The sequence below is a fragment of the Neoarius graeffei genome, chromosome 16 (genome assembly GCF_027579695.1).
Source record: "Neoarius graeffei isolate fNeoGra1 chromosome 16, fNeoGra1.pri, whole genome shotgun sequence".
In the NCBI taxonomy this organism is placed as follows: domain Eukaryota; kingdom Metazoa; phylum Chordata; class Actinopteri; order Siluriformes; family Ariidae; genus Neoarius; species Neoarius graeffei.
Window position 1 is genome coordinate 58,795,636 of NC_083584.1, and position 22,150 is coordinate 58,817,785.

The 22,150-nt window shown below is 46.3% G+C and overlaps 1 protein-coding gene across 5 annotated transcripts in view; it reads right to left on the reverse strand.

The window, feature by feature from the left end:
* agfg1a (ArfGAP with FG repeats 1a) overlaps positions 1-22,150 on the reverse strand; it is a 136,674-nt gene that overhangs the window by 74,919 nt on the left and 39,605 nt on the right. For all 5 annotated transcript variants that reach the window (XM_060943259.1, XM_060943258.1, XM_060943260.1 and 2 more), the window contains one exon: positions 2,447-2,540. In XM_060943259.1, coding sequence (XP_060799242.1) covers positions 2,447-2,540 — 94 coding nt within the window. The remainder of the gene's footprint in view (positions 1-2,446; positions 2,541-22,150) is intronic.

Consider the following 22,150-nt stretch of genomic DNA (forward strand, 5'->3'; position numbering starts at 1 on the left):
TTTGAGCAATTAGAAGATTTGTTATGAATTTTTAAGAATGTAAAATTTTGCATTGAAAATTGATTGACGTATAACTTCTGAACGGTTTATCCTACGTGAAACGAATTCAGAAACTTTTGTCAGCCATGTCTGTAGATGATGTCTATCAATTTTGGTGACATTCCTATGAACGGCCTAGGAGGAGTTGCGCCGTCTTCGTGGCCATGCATTTCGCACAAAAGTGAAATTACCTCACTTCCTGTTGGGCGTGGCTAATGCATTGGCATTACATTTTTGTCCAGCTTAGTGAGATACATATGCGTACCAAATGGCATGCCACTACTACAAACTACATGGCACCCAGGCACCTTAATGCGGGAGGCCAAAATCACAATGACTTAGGGGGCGCTATAGAGGCCCTGAGGCCCGCCTGGATCTGGGCTTCTGGTTCTCAGTAGCGGTGGCAGTCTAAGAAAAAGGAGCCAAATTTCGTGCGTTGTCGACCATGGCAAGCGCCCCAATAAGGGTCTTGTAAAGAGTTTGCCTGCCAAGTTTGACAAATCAGAAGCTGCAATATCTTTTTTGCCATAACCAGCACCCCCAGGGGCGGAAGTGCACAAAATTTGGCGTACATGCCAGGAGAGCTATGAAGAGTTTGCGTATGAAGTTTGATGACAATTGAGTAAATAGAAGATGAGATATAGATTTTTGAAGAATAAATTTTTTGGTTTTTCCCATGTCAGTAGGTGGCGCTATGCTGTACATGAGCAATTATGAGTTGGAAAAGTAAGTGTCTACAACAGCAACGTACTGTCACAAGGTAGTGGTGTGAAGGAAAAGCATTATGGAATTATTTACCAAAAACCCGTTTTGGAGCAATTGCGTCGGCCAAAAACAGCGCCCCCCATGGACGAAAATCCCCAAAACATGGTATACATGACATGGGAGGTAGTAAGAGGGTGGCCGTGAAGTTTGACCAAATTTGAGGAAAGATTGGATTTTTTGCCCAAAAATAGCGCCCCCAGTGGCGAAATATCACAGAAATTGGGTAACATGTCAGAAGCCCAATGAGTGATTTGCGTGTGAAGTATGAGCAGTTTTGAGCAATCAGAAGATTTGTTATGAATTTTTAAGCATGTAAAATTTTGCATCGAAAATTGATTGACGTATAACTTCTGAACGGTTTATCCTACGTGAAACGTATTTAGTAACTTTTGTCAGCCATGTCTGTAGATGATGTGTATCAATTTTGGTGACATTCCTATGAACAGTCTAGGAGGAGTTGCGCCGTCTTCGTGGCCATGCATTTCGCACAAAAGTGAAATTACCTCACTTCCTGTTGGGCGTGGCTAATGCATTGGCATTACATTTTTGTCCGGCTTAGTGAGATACATATGCGTACCAAATGGCATGCCACTACTACAAACTACACGGCACCCAGGCACCTTAAAGCGGGAGGCCAAAATCACAACGACTTAGGGGGCGCTATAGAGGCCCTGAGCCCCGGCCACGTTTGGGCTTTTGGTTCTGAGTAGCGGTGGCAATTCTCGGAACTGGTGCCAAATTTGGTGCGTTTTCGCCCATGGCAAGCGCCCCGAAAATGGCCCAACAGCGGAGAAAAATAAAGAAGAAGAAGAAGAAGACGGAAGAATAATAATAGTGAACTCTTACAAGAACAATAGGGCCTTCGCCCTATAGGGCTCGGGCCCTAATAATAGTGAACTCTTACAAGAACAATAGGGCCTTCGCCCATAGGGCTCGGGCCCTAAAAACAGTCATCGAGTTCACACGGAGCTGAATATTCAAATTACAATCGATTTAAAAACCAAACTGAATAACTCTCCTCATATTTTCCAAATCGCAGGCTGGTTGCTTCAACCTTTTCATAAGCCGATGAAAAGAAAATCTCCGTGTCACCGCTTGAGCGTTTTGCTTTCTGCACAGAGATGTCAGGGTGTTTGTCGTCCCGCTGTAACAGGGTGCACGAGGTCACGCGCTGCTTCGGAAATACTGGACAACTGTGCAGTGATCTGCGTTGTCTTTTGAAAGTGCAAGACACATTTACACAGGTTTGTAATTGAACACAAGTCAATCTTTAAAAAAAAACAAAAACCTATCCAGTTCACATTAGTGATGAGCGATGTCGATCCTTCCGCCTCAAAACAACAAACTATCATCACGGACAGATTTAACGAGCTAATATAATCTCAAAGACCTTCGTTTTTAGCCGTTCTGTCATCATGAAGAAAAATTACATGCACAAAAAAAAAAAAAAAAAAAGAAAAATCATCACTGCCCTCAGTCATCTTAACAACAGCCATGTTGGTAAACAGGAAGCACCTCGTCAAACCCGCTGAAGCGCGTCATGCGTCCCTGAGAACATAATCAGGCCCGAACAGGATCGCTGATCAATAACGACTTCTTCAAACGCTGTCCTGTTGTGACATTCACCCTGATTCAACATTACCTCATTTCCATGCTTCTGTAGAAATTCTATTTCCTGTTGCGTGAAGGTCGTCATGGAGATGGACTTCACCCTGTGGGGAGGGTTCAGACCTCGCCTAAAGAGAGACAGACAGACAGAGAGAGGTTTAAACAGACCTGCGGAGTTAAACCGATGATCTGATTCAGAGATTTGACTCGATAAAACATCGTCCTGTTTCTATCACAGTCCGGCCCTGGTGATACAACGGATCAAGGCTGAGCGCGACCGGTTTTTTTGTTTCTCAATGTTCAACCATGATACAAAGGTGGAAAAACAGGAAGTTCAGATCGATTTCATAACACAAGAATATACCTCTAGTCCTTACTAGAAAGGCATTTCAGATTGCGTAAAAAAAGGTCAAACTTCACAACAAAATGGTACAGATGGAGGATCACACCACCACCACCACCACCAAGTCTTTCTTGTTACTCATTCGTATGCCCTTAAAACATACTTCAAACTGTAGAATCCGCTCATGAACAACTATAGCAGATATTTGACCTTGCTGTGGCCTTGTCCACGTTTGAATCAACTCCAAAACTCAGTTCAACTGCTGGTTCCAAGGATGGCGCCGAATAAACCTGACACACTCAAACCGCTAGTTCCTGAGGAGGAATACCAAATCTAACACTTCTCACATCATCTTAATGCCGATTATTATTAGAACTCATCCTGCGCTGTTGAGCTCAAACAGCAAATTATGAGTGAAAATGCTGGCCATGTGAGTACTCGACAACCACCTGGTGAAAGGATTTTAACAAAAACATGCTTATGGTTTGGGGTTTGTTTGGTCAGCATGCTACTGAATAAACAAAAACACACCATACAGCGAAGTTTCTGCGATTGTCACTGCCAACAAGCAGCTCCCGACTCCACAGCTAACAGAACATTACACCCTCCTCTAAACTAGGGATGTTAACCGATGACCGTTTGACCGGTGGTTGACCGAATCAACATCAACCGGTTAAATTTTTTTGGTTGTCAGTTAAAAAAATCAATTGTTTTGAAGCTGCCGATTTCACATGTTTAAGGTCTCATTCCAGATTGATCCACTCTTCTGGGAAGGCTTCCACTAGATTTTGGGGCGTGGCTGTAGGGATGATGTGTGTTCACCAGTGAGGTCAGGCACTAGTGTTGCGTGAGGAGGTCTGGGGTGCAGCTGGTGTTCCAGTTCATCCCGAAGGTGTTGAATGGGGTTGAGGTCAGGACTCGCGCGAATTCTTCATCTGCGACCTTCACACACCATGTCTTCATGGAGCTCACTTTGTGCACACCGGTACAGTCATGCTGGAACGGATTTGGGACTCTGAAGCTGCTTTTACACGGGCACTTGCACCAGAACAAGTTGCCCCGACACAACTGCCCGTTCTGGAACCATTTGAAACCGGTGGGCACAACTTGCTTCACTTTGCGACGTGCTGCTACTTGTTCCGCAACATCTCGTTTCAGGAGCAACTTGTTCCCGCTTACTGCCTAAACACAAAATCAGTGGCGAGTAGGAGGGGCTTACACGTGCACAGTAGTGTTCATCCACATCATTTATCATCTGGACAAGACCGCTTCACGGCAAGTTCTTCAAGTGCTTTTCCTTGTCAAAATTTCCCCACCTTTAAACGATGGAATCAAGCGATCCCCAAACCACTCACAGTAATAACCGGACAGAAGACGACAATGATGTTCTCACCCTCATCCAGTTATGGAGAGTAGGGGTGTAACGATTCATCTACTACATCGATGAATCAATTTATTTTCCTACGATCCAACTACAACGATCTGTGCTCGACAAGTTGGCCTTCCAGATGACATACATCAATCTAATATCGTTTAAAGCCTCGGTCACAACCGGCCATACGTGCTCCTACGGCCGGTCTACGTGCAAAAAACGCAAGAAACGCACGGAGGGCGCGCGTGTGGTGTGCTGATTTTCGAGCCGCAGAGGTTCTTTGTCATGTCAAACAAACTCTACGGGCGCTTACGGTTTTTTTTCTGGTTGCAAGACAAACTTACGGCCAACATGCGTCTTTCTCCACGAACAAAAAAAAACGCAGCGATTTGGGAAACGCCAAAAATCGTACGGCCAAAAAAAAAAATCGTACGTCCGGTTGTGACCTAGGCTTTAAAAGGTAATCAATCGATTGTATCGATACTAGGAAATAACACATTGGATTTAATCACGTCAGACTTTATACTGATGTGGGTTTTTTTCGCACTTTTAATAATAAAGGCGTTAAACGTTACCCGATTCAGTCTGCCTGTCTGTGACGTCATAGTCACGCGCCAGCAGCAGCACAAATCAAAACACAGCATGATGGCGGATAGCAGAGGAGAAGCCGGCGAGCGGGAAATTTTTCTATGTTAAAAAACACAACAGGTAAACCTACTGTTATTAATTCAACCTAAAAAAAAAAAACTGGTTGCACTTTATTTTTAATAAATAATTTTTTTTTTTCAACCTAAAGTGTTGGTTGCACTTAATTCAAATAAAACGTCAATGCATTTGCCACTAATTGTTGTTTACTTGTTTGTTTATATCCATAACGATACCTGATTCCCTTACAAGAAACAGGAATCTAGAAAACTTCACCTGCACTGTCCAGTATCCGTTTCAGTCACACTGGTTTAATTTTTGGCTAAAAAGTTACTGAATCGTTTCGGATCGTATCGTTCTAAATGAACCAAAATCGCCCTTGAATCTTATCGGCAACCACGAATCGTGATTCGAATCGAATCGTTGTTAAAACGAATCGTTACACCCCTAATGGAGAGACGCGGATACCCAGTTGGATTTGGAGAGGAAGTCAGGCCGCGAGGAGCCGATTTACAGACAAATCACTGAGCATTTAAACAGAAACGAGTAGCCAGAGGAGCTTCTGATCACTGATTTGCACACGCGCACTTGCGTTTACCTCCGATAGAGAAGGAGCGTGTAAACACGACGGAAAGTGGGCGCAACTTGTTCCCGCTGCCCGTGTAAAAGCAGCTTTCGTTACTTCCCGTGAAGGGACATGGTAATACTACAGCAAACAAAAAGAATGGAGGAGTTTTAGCCCTGAAGAAATGCAAATATGATGCAAATGTACAACAAGTTTTGAACTTATTTTATACAAATTATTACATTCATGGCATTTAGCAGACGCTCTTATCCACAGCGACATACAACACACCCAGAGCAGCCTGGGGAGCAGTTGGGGTTCGAGTGCCTGGCTCAATGGCACTTCAGCCATTCCTGCTGGTCTAAGGAATTGAACCGGCGACCTTTTGGTCCCAAAACGGCTTCTTCAACCATTAGGCCATGGCTTCCCCATTATCGAGTTTGTATTAGGGATGGCGAAAGCTAAAAAAAATCTTGACCGACCACCGAGCCTCATTTGCCGGTTAAAGTTGGTTAACCTAGGAGTTTAAACAGGGATGCAAACGGCGCGCCTTTTTCACGGCTCGTGCAGATCCGATTTTTTTTGGGGGGGGGGGGGGGGGGGGGGGGGGGGGGGGTTGGAGTGTCTGAATAATTTCATCAGAGTAAATTCTGTATTAAAATTACTACATAAGCGAATGCCGTTACAGTCCATGAAAAAGTCGGCATCCGCGCCTTTAGTTTGTGTGGAGAGATATGATTTGCAATAACATGCATTGTTGGCTACAGACCGAAACATACTTTCAGAATGCACTGGCCAAGGCAGGACTAAACTCCATGTGCCTTCTAATAATTTAAAAAAAAAAAAAAAAAAAAAAAGATAGTAATTTGTAAGCTAAAAAGCCTGTGTCTACACTTTTTTCTTTCGCCGAGTGGCAGCTGTGTTCAACTGGGGCGGGACATGACTGAATGGGTGTTTCTGATTTGTCAGCTGTCGTCCTTACACCGCATGGCACACCCCAAGCGTTTACAACACAGAATTCCAAGTCCTCCGCTCCAAAACGATTAATTTTTTTTTTTTTTTCACCGACAACCAAACAAAAATTAACCGGTTGACGTTGATTCGGTCAACCACCGGTCAAACAGTCATCGGTTAACATCCCTAGTTTGTATTCTGTGCGCGATTGTGATTTCTATTTACACTTAGCCAAGGTTTGTTTATGGTTTTCTGACCAGAAAGGTGTTTTAAGCCGTGTGAAACCAAACTATACAGCAAGTGAACCAAAGGGGTGTTCACACGGCACATATTTGCATCGATGCTGCACCGATGTATTTTGTTGCGATATATCTTACACCGGTGTAAATTTTGTGGAGCGTTCACACGTCACAACCCTGCTTACTAGAGAGAAGCATGTTAGCACCGGTGCAGCCCCACTTGCGTTCACGCGGCGGTTTTTGCGACCGTGCTATGCGATAGTAACAATGCGGAAATGAAATGTGTGCATGCGTGAAAATGTACTTCCTTTTCCCGGTTGTCATGGCATCACCAAGCGCCGGGAAAACAACGTGAATGAAGACACCAGTGTTGCCAGATACTGCTGACATTTTCCAGCCCAAAATATGTTCAAATCTGCCAAAATGCACTTAAAACCGCCCAATCTGGCAACACTGGAAGACACGCAGTTCTGTTGTTGTTGATAGTCGCCATTTTGGAAGCGCAAAATACCAGGATGCAAATTATGCAATGCCCGTATGTAATGAACTCTCCTGACGCGTAGCGAGTCTACCCCTGTAGTGTTCAGACGTCCCGTTTTATATCGGTGCTGCCCCGCAAACTAGCATTTACTCCGGAGTAAATTTCTTAAACCACCTCCCGAGCAGGGTTAGATTTGCACCGGTTTAAGCAGCTTTCAGGGGCGACACCGGGATAACTTTAGGGGTGTTCACACGGCAACTTCTACTCCGGTGTAGCTCCAGGGCTGCCCTGGTAGAGCGTTCACACGGTACAAAGTTATCCCGGTGTCGCCCCTGAAAGCTGCTTAAACCGGTGCAAATCTAACCCTGCTCGGGAGGTGGTTTAAGAAATTTACTCCGGAGTAAATGCTAGTTTGCGGGGCAGCACCGATATAAAATGGGCCGTCTGAACGCTACGGGGTAGACTCGCTACGCGTCAGGAGAGTTCATTACATACGGGCATTGCATAATTTGCATCCTGGTATTTTGCGCTTCCAAAATGGCGAATATCAACAACAACAGAACTGCGTGTCTTCCAGTGTTGCCAGATTGGGCAGTTTTAAGTGCATTTTGGCGGATTTGAACATATTTTGGGCTGGAAAACATCAGCAATATCTGGCGTCTTCATCCACGTTGTTTTCCCGGCGCTTGGTGATGCCATGACAACCGGGAAAAGGAAGTACATTTTCACGCATGCGCATATTTAATTTCCGCATTATTACTATCGCAAATGATAGTAATAATGATAGGAAATGATAATAATAAAAGGAAATGATATCAAAACTTTATTACTATCCAAGGAAATGATAGTAATAAAGTTTTTGCTACTATTGCACGGTCGCAGAAACTGCCGTGTGAACGCAAGTGGGGCTGCACCGGTGCTAACACGCTTCTCTCTAGTAAGCAGGGTTGTGACGTGTGAACGCTGCGCAAAATTTACACCGGTGTAAGATATATCGCAACAAAATACATCGGTGCAGCATCGATGCAAATATGTGCCGTGTGAACACCCTATTTGTACCGTGTGAACGCTCTACCGGGGCAGCCCCGGTGCTACACCGGAGTAAACGTTGCCTTGTGAACACCCCTCAAGAGTGTAAGCTTGGCTCTGAGTCACAGCTGGCAGACCGGCGTACAAGTCCCTCAAGTATACATTATACACACACACACCATCACACACACCCACCAGTTTTACGAACGTATCAAGTGAGTGATTGTGTAATAAAGCGCCAAATTAGTCAGAGCCTCTAAAAACATTTCAGTCAAGCTCCTGCTTGTTCAGCGACTCTGTCGAGTATCTGTTTGTTTAGACAGCTCACACGCTCCCTGCCAAATAACGTGCTTTTTTCCCACCTGGATTCCAGACCACGTGATCTTTTCAGAACCCTCCTGTCAAACACAAGCATCGGGAAACACCCTGTAGGTGTTAGCGGTGCAGTTAGAGCTCTAATAACAAGGCAACGCTAATGCAAAGAGCAGCAATAATTAAATAACGAGCAACACACGGAATAAAACTCCGTCCTGCGGCGTGCTCGAAAGACGCACGCGATGAGAAAGACCACAGGAGGGGCTAATTTGACAGGGGATGTGTTACACTTCTGCAGGGCTGGAGTATTAGATTAGCTCCAGTCCCTGTGTGCAAGTGTGCGTACACTATATTAGGCAGTCTAGCTGAGCTGCAGTCCCGGTTCTCTCAGCTAAAATCCGAGTTATTAGCTTGTTATTCGCAAATCTGGGACAAGGACAACAAGGTTAGACTGCAAGGCACGTCAGGTTTCTATAGGTCTCTCAGGGATGCAGCGATACGGATACCGATATCTGATACCACGCTCATTTCCTCATACTAGAATTATATGATCTGATACCATGTGAGAGTATATGATTGATGGAAGCCTTGTGTATGCTGACAATGAAGGAGGAAGAAAAAAAAAAAACACACCAAACTTGACCTCAAAAGTGGAACAAAATCCTCTCTCCACTTCAATAGCTAACTAATTTTAAATAAGTAAACGGTAACTGTTCTCGAGAACAAGAGTCTGGCAGATTGGGTGTATGAACACTTGTGTGCACTGTTCATGGTCAGGAAAACAAACAGAGCAAAATACATGGGTCCATGACATCAGTGTTTGCTTAATATGAGATAGAGGGGTGGGGTGGGGTGGGGGACTGATGCAACTTGTACAGAACAGCTACAGGACTCTAGGGTGTGTGTGCGTTCGCAGGAGGATGAATGATGCCTCTCTCATGGCTCAGATGTCAATGTCCTAACTTGATACGGTGTTGGCCAATTTTTGGCCTCAACTACAAAACAAAACTTGTGTATGGCCCAAATTTCCTGTCCTGGTTTACAGCTAAAAACAAAAAGGCAGAGCAGCAGTACGGAAATACACTCGAGTGGCGCGCGCACACACGCAGTTGTACTTTTTGTGGTCATCAATACTTGTTTGCCACCCTGGAGGTTCAGGTTTAGAAGGAAAAGGCTCATGAGACGCGCGCATGTAAGACTAGCTCAGATGCTGAATTATTTATGATCCAAAACTGCCAGGTGCTTCCTCTAACAATTTGGCCACAGCCCGCTGTTCGCAGCTTTTCCACCCAACAAGGGTTTAAAAAAAAAAAGGGTCCATCGGGGCCTGCAAGAATCTAAACCGGTCTACAAGTGTATATATATATATATATATATATATATATATATATATATATATATATATATATATATACACATAAATAAATAAGGGGACACAAGGGCTTATACAAGTCTCTCCAAGGGTCTGAGGATAAGAAGAAGCAGCCTTTATTTAAGTCACACATACACTCAAGCACAGAGTCCTTTCTTGTTTGCCATAGTGATGGATAGCTTGACGGACGAAGCGAGGCAAGAGTCACCATGGAACGTGATGTTTGCGGATGATATTGTGATATGTGGTGGAAGTAGAAAGGAGGTTGAGTTGGGTTTGAAGAGATTGAGGTATGCATCAGTGAGAACAGGGATGAGAGTGTAGTGAAGATGCAAGGAATAGACATAAAGCTGGTGAATTCAAGTACCTGGGGTCAACTGTGCAGGAAAATGGGGGCTGCGATAGTGAGGTGAGAAAGAGAGCGCAGGCAGGGTGGAGCAGTTGGATTTCAGGAGTCATTTGTGATAGGAAAGTCCCAGCAAAAGTGAAAGGTAAGCTGTATAAGACAGCAGTGAGACCAGCTGTGATGTATGGATTGGAGACCGTACCCTTAACGAAGAGACAGGAGGCAAAGTTGGAGGTGGCGGAGTTGAGGATGTTAAGGTTTGGGATGGGAGGTTGGACAGGATAAGGAACGAGCACATCAGAGGGACAGCACATGTGGAGAGCTTGGGAATGAAGCTAAGAGAGATGAGACTGAGATGGTACAGGCACATCCTGAGAAGAGACGCAGAGCATGTTGGAAGGAAAATGTTGAGGATGGAGCTGCCAGGCACACGAAAACGAGGAAGGCCAAAGAGGAGATACATGGATGTGGTGAGAGAGGACATGAAAGGGACAGGTGTGGTAGAGAAGGATGCGGAAGACAGGGAGCAACGGAGACGAAAGATCTGCTGTGGCGACTAGGGATGGCGAAAACTAAAAAAAAATCTTGACCGACCACCGAGCCTCATTAGCCGGTTAACCTATGAGTTTAAACAGGGATGCAAACGGCGTGCCTTTTGGCAGATGCCGCCTTTTTCACGGCTGAATCGTGCAGATCTGATTTTTTTTTTTTTTTTTTTTTGGGGGGGGGGGGGGGGCGGCGTTGGAGTGTCTGAATAATTTCATCAGAGTAAATTCTGTATTAAAATGACTAAATAAGCAAATGCCGTTACAGTCCATGAAACATAGGAAGTATGAGAAGAAAACAGTAAATCAGAAAGCTGCGCACATTGCGCAGCTTCCACAAAAACGTGCGCAGCTTTCTGATTTACTGTTTTCTTCTCATACTTCCTATGTTTCATGGACTGTAACGGCATTTTCTTATTTAGTCATTTTAATACAGAATTTACTCTGATGAAATTATTCAGACACTCCAACACCCCCCCCTAAAAAAAAAAAAAAAGAAAAAAAAAATCAGATCTGCACGATTCAGCCGTGAATAAGTGGGCATCTGTGCCTTTAGTTTGTGTGGAGAGATCTGATCTGCAATAACATGCATTGTTGGCTACAGACCGAAACATACTTTCAGAATGGAATGCACTGGCCACGGCAGGACTAAACTCCATGTGCCAAAGCCTGTGTCTACACTTTTCTTTCGCCGAGTGGCAGCTGTCTTCAACTGGGGCGGGAGGGCGGGACATGACTGAATGGGTGTTTCTGATTTGTCAGCTGTCATCCTTACACCGCATGGCATGCCCCAAGCGTTTACAACACAGAATTCCAGGTTCTCCGCTCCAAAATCGGCAGCTTCAAAACGATTGATTTTTTTTTTTAACCGACAACCAAAAAACAAAAACTTAACCGGTTGACGTTGATTCGGTCAACCATCGGTCAAACGGTCATCGGTTAACATCCCTAGTGGTGACCCCTAATCGGGAGCAGCCAAAAAAAAAAAAAAATGATACACTCAAGCACAGACTTAAGCTATACTTACAGTGCTTGGAGAGCAGTTGGGGGTTCACTTCACCCCAACTTTCAGGCCATGGCTGCCCCATGTTAACCTAACCACATGTCTTTAGACTGTAGAAGAAACTCACGCAGACATGGGGAGAACATACAAACTCCATACAGAAAGGCCTCCATCAGTGGCTGGGCTCGAACCCAGAAGCTTATTGCTGTGACACGACAGTGCTAACCACTACATCACCGTGCTAGGAGTCTAACTGTATATAAGCATACCTGCAAGGGTGCAAATGAGTCGACAAGAGTCTCCAAGAACGTATTATGGAGTACAAGGGTCTACAAAGAGTCATTAATAGGGCTCGACATTAAGGACTGCCCGATTGCCCGGGGTAAGTGAAACAAGCATTCGGGCAAGTGGGATATGACTCCAACATGCCTGACCGGGCAAGTTGGAATGAATATATATTATAAACTAGCACCGCAAAAATTAGGCTTTTTGATCTTTTATTTCAGTTCCTAAAAGCGTCCCTCACTACATATCCGCCATTATGTCTTGGCTGTTTTCTTAGTCTCGGTTTCATTTACTGCTTTGCAAGGTATTTTATATACCCCCGCTGTTGTAGTATGGTACGTGTACTGTTTATAGACCCCTTACGTATGAAGTCACGTGATAATTGTCTGTCTGACCCCAGCTGTACTGTCTTTCATGCAAGCAAGGCTTAATCTGTCTTCAATATGGTTCATTTTTGCGCCGTTTTTGCTTGTTCAAACAGAGAAATCGATAAACGGCATTACCGTCTCCCTGATATCAAGAAAAATGTTAACGAATAGAAGCAAATGCTTCAAGAACAATGAGGAAATGAGTGGTTAAAGAATACGACGAGAGGAGCTCAGCCTGAAAACTCCAGAGAAATTCATGACTGTATTTAAAATGTATTTTACAAAAACAAAAAGGTGGAAGTGAGTATGGAAGAGCTTGCTTAGGAATCTCGTTTTTCTCTCTGCTCGCATTCGAGTTCGCTCCATCATGAAAGTGTTTGATTTTCTTACAGGTGAAGCCGCTTCCTTATTTGACACAGAAAACCCAGATTGGTTTCAAACAACTTGGGCATAAAAACTCAACAAGGAGAGACATGTGCGACAAATCCTGAAAGAACAGAACAGATTAAGCGCAGATTAGGAGCTTTGTTTCTGTTATCAGAGGAACACAGTCCTGTGCAAAATTTTTTTTTTTCGTGGTCCGGTTGCCGTCAAACCCTGTGCTCTGATTGGCTGGCGAGCGGATCTGTATCCTACGATACGGACGCCGGTTATGGACCTCTGGCGACTCGCTCATTCACAACAACAAACATCGTAGCATTTTTTGTCAACATTTATCTTTTTTTTTTTTTTTTAAATAAGATTTATTTATAAGATTATCAAAAATCTTATAAATGTTTGCCAGCATTTCTCAGGAGAATAGCATTAATTTTACAGCATGGATAGCGATAACGACAGTGTTCACAGCGAAAGCGAGTTTTACTACCCTGAGGAAGAAGAAATAAAAGAAAACATTTCAGGAGAAAGATAAAAACCTGTAACTTACTAACACCGAGCAAAAACATGGCTGAATCCTGAATGACTCCTATTTGTATAAATAGGGGACTACATAGGCGGCAAAATGTAGTTTTTTTTCCTGCCATGGAAGTGCACTTGTATACCGAGGAGGAAGCCATTTGCATTACAGCCGTGAATGAGGATTCAAAAATGGCGGCTCGGCTCGGTTTTCCCTTTCGGGCGCTCTCGTTTTCTGTTAGAATTTGGTAAAGAAAAAATAAATATATTATTTACCAGCTTAAGGTCGGTCCATATGGTGAAACACCGTGACCTCGGCCTTGAATACTGACCTCGGCCCAGAGGGCCTCAGTCAATACTTTCAACACCTCGGTCACGGTATTTCACGATACGGACCTCCCAGCTGGGAAATAATTTTTTTTTTTGTTTTAAATCATCCACCTCGAGATTTAAAAAAAAAAAAGCCCACCATGCTGCGTCCAGACAGACCAGCTGCACTGATTCAGTTACAGGTTGCCAGATCTGTATAATAAAAAAATTAAAAAAACCTGCACACTAAACAGCAATTTTAAACTCAAACATTATCCTGTCTGTCATGACGCAGCACGGATTTTTTTTTTTTAACCTAGAGGTGGATAAACAAAAATCAAGATAGATATTCTCAAATACAGTCCTGTTCAAAAGTCTTGGCATCCTATTATTTTCTTCATACAAGCTGTGTTATAGATTTCTATTTTATGATTTCTACATTATCGAGTAATGAACCTACAGTGAGCGAGTTCTACACAAACACACTGAACTTTTCAACAGCTGCATGCATGTGAAATGGAAATAAATCGACTAAAGCAGGAAAAATTACTTTGGATAAACCGGTTATTGTCCGTTACAAATAAAAAAAAGTAATGGATAACCAAATTACAAGTCAGTGTGTGATGATCATTTTATGTTGCAATTCACAACTATACTACGGTTTTCCTTTAAAAAAGTACTCGCAAAATCAGGGGAAAATGATAATACTGGGGGGGCGAGCGGGAATTAACCCCCACTCGCCCCCCAGGGCGAGTGGGTTTAAAAGTTAAATGTCGAGTCCTGATTAAAGGGTATAATGAGTGTCTAGAAGAGTATACACCTCCAAGGCTTTCTGGTTCTCAGATCAATTTTAATTCTCTAATACAGTATCAGTCAGTCAATGTGAACTTCATTTACTAATCCTCACTCATTGCTTTACCCTGGTCACAGTTCCTGATCTATTAACCCAACTAATTTAAAAATATAAGCAGCCTTGCTGGGGGGGCGTCGTGGCTCAGGTGGCTAAGGCGCCATACCATAAATCCGGGGACCCGGGTTCGATTCCGACCCGAGGTCATTTCCTGATCCCTCCCCGTCTCTCTCTCCCACTCATTTCCTGTCCTGTCTCTACACTGTCCTATCCAATAAAGGCGAAAAAAAGCCCAAAAAATATCTTTATAAAAATAAAAAAAAGCAGCCTTGTTGGGATCAGGCTTTCATCTAAATGGGGGAACAGGGGCGCTGCGCCCTCTTACTCTCGGCGTGCGCCCCCTTACTGACTCCGTGAAAACATCCCAGCAACACTACGTGACAATGTGTCTGATCATCAAATACGTTATAATTGCTCCAAAAATATTCCAATCATAGTAGATACACCACCAGACGGTGCAAAAACAATCCGAATTGGCGTTTTCCAGACTGAGGCGCCATGTTGTTTAGTTGTTTACTTGTCGCGGCTGCTCTCGCGAGATTTGACATGGGTTACATACAAGGTCAGCTGACTTGTAGAGCGAGATTTCTCGAGACTGAATGACCTTTCACCCACCAGCGCGGGAGCTTTTGACAGAAGTAGTTCGCGAGTTGTTTTTGTTGACACTTGGACATTTAAAGATGTCATCCCGCGGCACGAAGCGGAAGAAAGCCAAAGACTGTCCGGGGCAGAAGATGATTACTTCTTTCTTTTTCAATGTTGACAGACAATTTGTTACAATTTCCCTCTCAGATAGCCTCAGAATGTCCCACTGGAGTATTTTTCAAAGGCTTTGCACGGCGGGGGGGGGACAACCGGCACCATCTCCCCCCCCCGCCATGGTGAGCGCCCTCATACTAAATTTTTCTAGAAAAAACCCTGGGGATTACAACAGATACAGGATTCCTACAGCATACATCCCGAAATGTCTTTATAACATACTGCCAGATGCTAGGGACACTCGATTATTGTCTTTAAAAACAAACACACACACTACCACAGCATAGAACCAATAACACACTGCCTTTTAGTCAAAACTAAAAACAGCATGTGCTGCCTCCAGAAACTGTTAGAAGAGGATAACCACTAGGGTTGGGTGATGTGATAATAATAGGGATAAAATAGGGCAAAAAAAAAAATAATAATAATTTAATCTGACATCACGATACTTGGAGGCATTTCTATGCTGCAGAATATGTTTCATGCTCACAAGTTGCCTTCAACACAGCAGTGTTTTATTTAAATGAGCTGTTAAAAGTTTGTTTATCATTATTAAAGGGAGGAGGGAATAGCAGGAAGTGGATTTCTCAACAGGAACACACTCGAGATCGGAAGCAAGAGCATGCCATGTAACACAAGACACTTCTGTTATTTGCGTTCTTGGTTTCCGGACTTTGTGTAATAAGAGCAGTTTGCTAAAGTAACAGTTTAGGGGATTTAAAAAAAAAAAAAGTCAGCTGTAACATGTACATTAAGCAACTAATCACTGAATCGGAGCAGAGAAAACTCCGGACTGCTCAGATTTAGACTTGTCTGGGTTTGCTCACTGTTCAGCTGCTCTGAACAGGCAATAGAGATCTTGCAGTCACGTGACCGGAAAGTACACAACCCCCATCTTGTCGGTCAAAAACACAGCTGAATACTGCTGCACTCGTGTACAGAATGGATCAATTTCAACCGACGGACTACACGGCTCATTTTTCTAATGAACAGATAACTAGATATATGTCTAAAATAAACGATCTACAGATTTGTGACCCTTATGGTTTACCGGACGGAGTTCTCACGACCGGATTTTGAACTGCCAGCGGAATACCCGGACGTGTATGATTACCTCATCAACTTTCTCTCGCTGTTCAGTGGTGAAGCGCTGCGTGCTTATAAATCTCTGCACAGTTATCTTTACAGAAATTCAGGATTTGTCAGCGACTCAGATGTGGCATCTTGTAAACAAGAAAATAATCCTCATTGGATGGGTAAGTCACTTAAGTATTGAGTATAGCACTGACCAGCCGATTATAGAATAAGGTAATGCCAAATCGTCCGTCTTGTTTACCATGGATCTGGCGTTGGAGAGGTAGAGGCTTGGCAGTGGAGGTTTGAGTAGCTGTTTTCTGAGCTTAGTGTTAGGACTAGGACTGTTTTGGCCTCTAGAGGCCGCTGTTATTTCCTTTTCATGTCGTGTTTATTTTGGCCTCTAGAGGCCGCCACTGTTCCTGTGTTTTGTGTTTGTGCTGTTATGTTTATCTCCAGTTTCCTTTGTACTGTGTTTTTTGATCTTCTTAGCTTTTGTATTTTTGCACTTTGCTTTTCTTTTGGATTATACTCTTTGGTTTTTTTTTTTTGTCTTTTGTTTTGCCCTGTATATAGTGTATATAGTTTAAATAAACCTTTTGATTCTTTTTCTACTTCCGCCTCACGCCTCTGCATTTGAGTCATCCCCCTGGTGGCCTAGTGGGGGTTTGCTGGATTATCACACCAACGAACCAGGTTCGAATCCCAGCAAAACCCTAACAGAAAGACTCCGTCATGACCGACTCAGCAGAGGCTGCTTCAACTGTCTACCCGGCCAACCTTCAGGGAATTATGGCAGCTTTGACACGCTTCGGAGCGACCATGGACGCTCATGGACGTACGCTCACCAGCCAACGTGAGGCCCTCGCTCGCCACGAGGAACTGCTTCAGCAAATTGGGAAAACCCTGGCACAGCTGACATCTCTGCCTGCATCTCCTGCTCCTGATCCAGTTCCTGCTCCTGATCCAGCTCCCACTCCTGCTCCAGTGCCTCCTGCAATGCTGCCTTCTTCACCTCGCGAACCCAGCCTTCCTGCACCACAGAGGTATGACGGCAAGCACAGTGAGTGCCGAGAGTTCCTTACCCAGTGTCAACTCACCTTTGAGCTTCAGCCTACCACCTACACTACGGATCGCCGCAAGATTGCCTTTGTGATCACCTTATTAGCTGGTAAGGCGCGAGCCTGGGCTACTGCTATCTGGCAAAGACAGGGACCTGAGTGCTTTGATTTCCAGCTGTTTTCTGAAGAGATGCTTCGGGTCTTCGATCAGGCAGACATCAGTACCGACGCAGCCCGAAAGCTCATGTCCATCCGGCAAGGAGGAAGCGTCGCAGATTACGCCATCTCGTTCCGAACACTCGCAGCAGTAAGTGGATGGAACGAGACTGCCCTGGTGTCAGCCTTCCACCATGGTCTGTCTGACCCCATCAAGGACGGTCTGGCCTCTATTGGATGCCCAAGTGACCTCGAAACCCTCATCTCACATGCTATTCGTCTGGACAACAGGATGAGAGAACGCCACCAAGCCTTGAGCCCCCCCAGCCTCCCTACCTCTACCTGGAGACCATCTACCTCCTTCAGTGACTGTCCAGAACCCATGCAAGTGGGTCGTACTCGCCTCTCCGCATCTGAGAGGGAGCGCAGAAGGAGGGACAAGTGCTGCATCTACTGTGGCAAGCCTGGTCACTTCCGAGCATCATGTCCCGAACTCTTGGGAAAAGGACCGCCCCGTCCAGCCGAGGGAGGGTTGTGACGGGGCCTACCCTCTCTCCCGGACTCCCTGGCCAAGGAATCTACATCCCGGTCTCCATCTCCTGGGGTGAGTCTGTCCACTCTTGTCAAGCTTTGATAGACTCAGGGGCGGCTGGGAACTTTATGGATATTCACTTCGCCCAAAGCATCAATATTCCGACTGCACCTCTTGAAGTCCCACTGTCTGTGTCTGCCCTCGATGGCCAAGCGTTAGGTGATGGAAGAGTCACCCAAGTTACTTCTCCAGTTTTCCTCCAGTCTCAAGGTCACAAGGAAGAAATATCCCTGCACCTGATTCCTTCACCTGAGTTCCCAGTTATTCTAGGCCTTCCTTGGCTTACTCGCCACAACCCTCGCATAGACTGGGTAACAAGCCAGGTTTTGGAATGGGGCCCTGCATGCCATGCCTCTTGTCTGCTCTCTAGCTCTCCTGTGTCTCCTGCCGAGCCCCCTGATCTCACCGAGTTATCTCAAGTTCCCACAGAGTACTGGGATCTCAAGGAGGTATTCAGCAAGAGCAGGGCCGCCGTTCTTCCTCCGCACCGGGCCTACGACTGTGCCATCGACTTGCTCCCTGGGACTACCCCTCCTCGTGGCAGACTGTTTTCACTCTCTCAGCCAGAACGCAAGGCCATGGAGGAATACCTCAAAGATGCCCTGGTCTCTGGGTTTATTCGACCCTCCACTTCACCTGCTGGAGCCGGCTTCTTCTTTGTCGGCAAGAAGGATGGGGGGCTCCGACCATGTATTGATTACAGGGGCCTGAATAAGATCACTGTGCGCAACCGATATCCCCTTCCGCTGATGTCCACAGCTTTCGACCTGCTCCAAGGCGCCACCGTCTTCACCAAGTTGGACCTACGGAACGCATACCACCTCATCCGTATCCGACAGGGAGACGAGTGGAAGACTGCCTTTAACACCCCGTCTGGGCACTACGAATACCAGGTGATGCCCTTCGGACTCACCAACGCACCAGCTGTTTTTCAGGCCCTAATCAACGACGTCTTAAGGGACATGATTAACCTATACGTTTTTGTCTACCTCGACGACATCCTTATCTTTTCCAAGACCGTGCAGGAGCACCGCCACCATGTCCGCCAGGTTCTCCAGAGGCTGCTACAGAACAATCTGTTCGCCAAGGCCCAGAAATGCGAATTTCATGTTCCCGAGGTCTCCTTTCTGGGATTTATTGTACGGACAGGCCAACTCCAAATGGACCCTGCCAAGACCCTGGCCGTCCGGGATTGGCCTACTCCCAAGTCCGTTAAGGAGGTTCAGCGGTTCTTAGGATTCGCTAACTTTTACCGCAAGTTCATCAGGAACTTCAGTTCTGTGGCAGCACCCATGTCAGACCTCACCAAAGGGACAGGTGGATCTTATGGCTGGTCTCCTCAGGCAGAAAAGGCGTTCAAAGACCTCAAGGACCGCTTCTGCACGGCACCCATTCTGGTTCTCCCGGACACCTCCCAACCATTCATCGTGGAGGTGGACGCCTCGGACAGTGGTGTCGGCGCGGTGCTCTCTCAACGTTCGGAAGGAAAGCTGCACCCCTGCGCTTACTTCTCCCACCGCCTGAGTCCTGCTGAGTCCCGGTACGATGTGGGGGATCGAGAACTGCTAGCGGTCAAACTGGCCCTTGAGGAGTGGAGGCACTGGCTGGAGGGAGCACAACATCCATTCCTGGTTTGGACTGACCACAAGAACCTGGAGTACCTCCAGCAAGCCAAGAGACTGAACCCTCGACAGGCTAGGTGGGCCCTGTTTTTCAGTCGGTTTGACTTCACCCTCTCATACCGCCCCGGCTCCAAGAACACCAAACCTGACGCACTGTCCAGACTGTTCTCTGCCACTAACAGGGAGAATGAAGTCGGGCCTATTATCCCTGTGTCCCGGATTGTGGCCCCTGTCCGCTGGGGTATTGAGGAGGCTGTCCGACGAGCCCAACGCCAGGACCCCGGTCCTGGGACGGGGCCACCAGGCCTCTTGTACGTCCCACATCAAGCCCGGGCCAAGGTTCTCCAGTGGGGTCACTCTTCCCCTCTCACCGCCCACCCGGGAGCTCGGAGGACCCTGGACTTCCTGAAAAGACGCTTCTGGTGGCCTAACATGGAGAAGGAAGTAAGGTCATTTGTCCTGTCCTGTGAGGTTTGCACCAGAACCAAGAACCCACGACAGCGTCCCCAGGGTCTCCTGCATCCTCTGACCATTCCCCGGCGTCCCTGGTCCCACGTGGCAGTCGACTTTATCACGGGTCTCCCTGAGTCACAAGGTAACACGGTCATTTTGGTCTTAGTTGACAGATTCTCCAAGGCCTGCCGCTTCATACCACTGTGCAAACTCCCCTCTGCTCTTGAAACTGCGAAACTTTTGTTTAATCATGTCTTCCGAGTCTTTGGTCTTCCACAGGACATCGTCTCAGACCGAGGGCCCCAGTTCTCCTCCCGAGTGTGGCACGGGTTCTGCAAGGTCATCGGAGCCACTGCCAGCCTCTCCTCTGGGTTTCACCCACAGTCCAATGGTCAGACGGAGAGGCTCAACCAGGACCTGGAAACCACCCTGCGAGGCCTGGCTATGGATAACCCGACATCGTGGAGCACCTGGCTGCCATGGGCGGAGTACGCCCACAACACCCTGCAGTCATCGGCCACCAAGCTGTCACCATTCCAGTGCCAATTCGGGTTCCAGCCACCTCTGTTCCCGGACCAGGAGGAGGACGCGGGGGTGCCCTCGGTCAACCAATATGTGAGACGGTGTCGCAAGACCTGGAGCAAGGTCAGGAAGACCCTCATACAGACCTCCAGAACCAACCAGACTCAGGCCAACCGCCATAGAAGACCTGCACACGCTTTCCGCCCTGGGCAGCGTGTTTGGCTGTCCACTAAGGACCTTCCACTGCGGGTGGAGAACCGCAAGCTTGCTCCTCGCTACATTGGCCCCTTCAAGGTGGTGCGCAGGGTGAACCCTGTCTCCTACCGGCTCCAGTTGCCCCGGACTCTGAGGATCAACCCCACTTTCCATGTTTCCCTGTTATGGCCCGTACTAACGTCTACGTATGCCCCTGCCCCTAGGAACCCCCCACCCCCCCGCATCTTCCAGGGGCAGACTGTGTTCACTGTGAATCGCCTGCTTGACTCCCGCCGGGTCCGCGGCGGGTTGCAATATCTGGTGGACTGGGAGGGCTATGGTCCTGAGGAGCGCTGCTGGGTTCCTGCTCGGGATGTCCTTGATAAAGAACTATGTCGGGACTTCCATTCGGCCCATCCGGATCGCCCTGGGAACGTCAGGAGACGCTCCTAGAGGGGGGGGTCCTGTTAGGACTAGGACTGTTTTGGCCTCTAGAGGCCGCTGTTATTTCCTTTTCATGTCGTGTTTATTTTGGCCTCTAGAGGCCGCCACTGTTCCTGTGTTTTGTGTTTGTGCTGTTATGTTTATCTCCAGTTTCCTTTGTACTGTGTTTTTTGATCTTCTTAGCTTTTGTATTTTTGCACTTTGCTTTTCTTTTGGATTATACTCTTTGGTTTTTTTTTTTTGTCTTTTGTTTTGCCCTGTATATAGTGTATATAGTTTAAATAAACCTTTTGATTCTTTTTCTACTTCCGCCTCACGCCTCTGCATTTGAGTCATCCCCCTGGTGGCCTAGTGGGGGTTTGCTGGATTATCACACCAACGAACCAGGTTCGAATCCCAGCAAAACCCTAACACTTAGTCAACAGGCCGGCTCTGCCTGCAGCCTCGCTTCTGCTTCGGCTCCCGGCGCCACCTCCTTCGCTTTGCTTCCGATAACAATCCACGGAGACCCCGCTGGTCTCGCCCGGAATTTTTTTTTTTCTCGTCCGGAATGTTGTGCATGCGATGGAAATCGCTACAAACCGTCATTTTCTGCTGGAAACCAATGTCCAGTAAGTCCATACAGTTGTAGTGGATATTGAAGTCCGGTACAGACGAACAACACGCAAAAATACACACAAAAACATAAAAACCGTGCACAGGTAGGGAGAGCTTGTAGCCGCAGCCGTTGTAGTAGAATTGTATATAGTAGGGTTTTCCAGAAGAAAAGGTAGAAGTAAAAGCAGAAGTAGAACCAGAAGTAGAAGGCGGAATATGGCGTTTGACCAACACGATGGCGTCTGTCACAATCTGGATCGGCTGTGACGTCACATGCAAGTGCTCCAT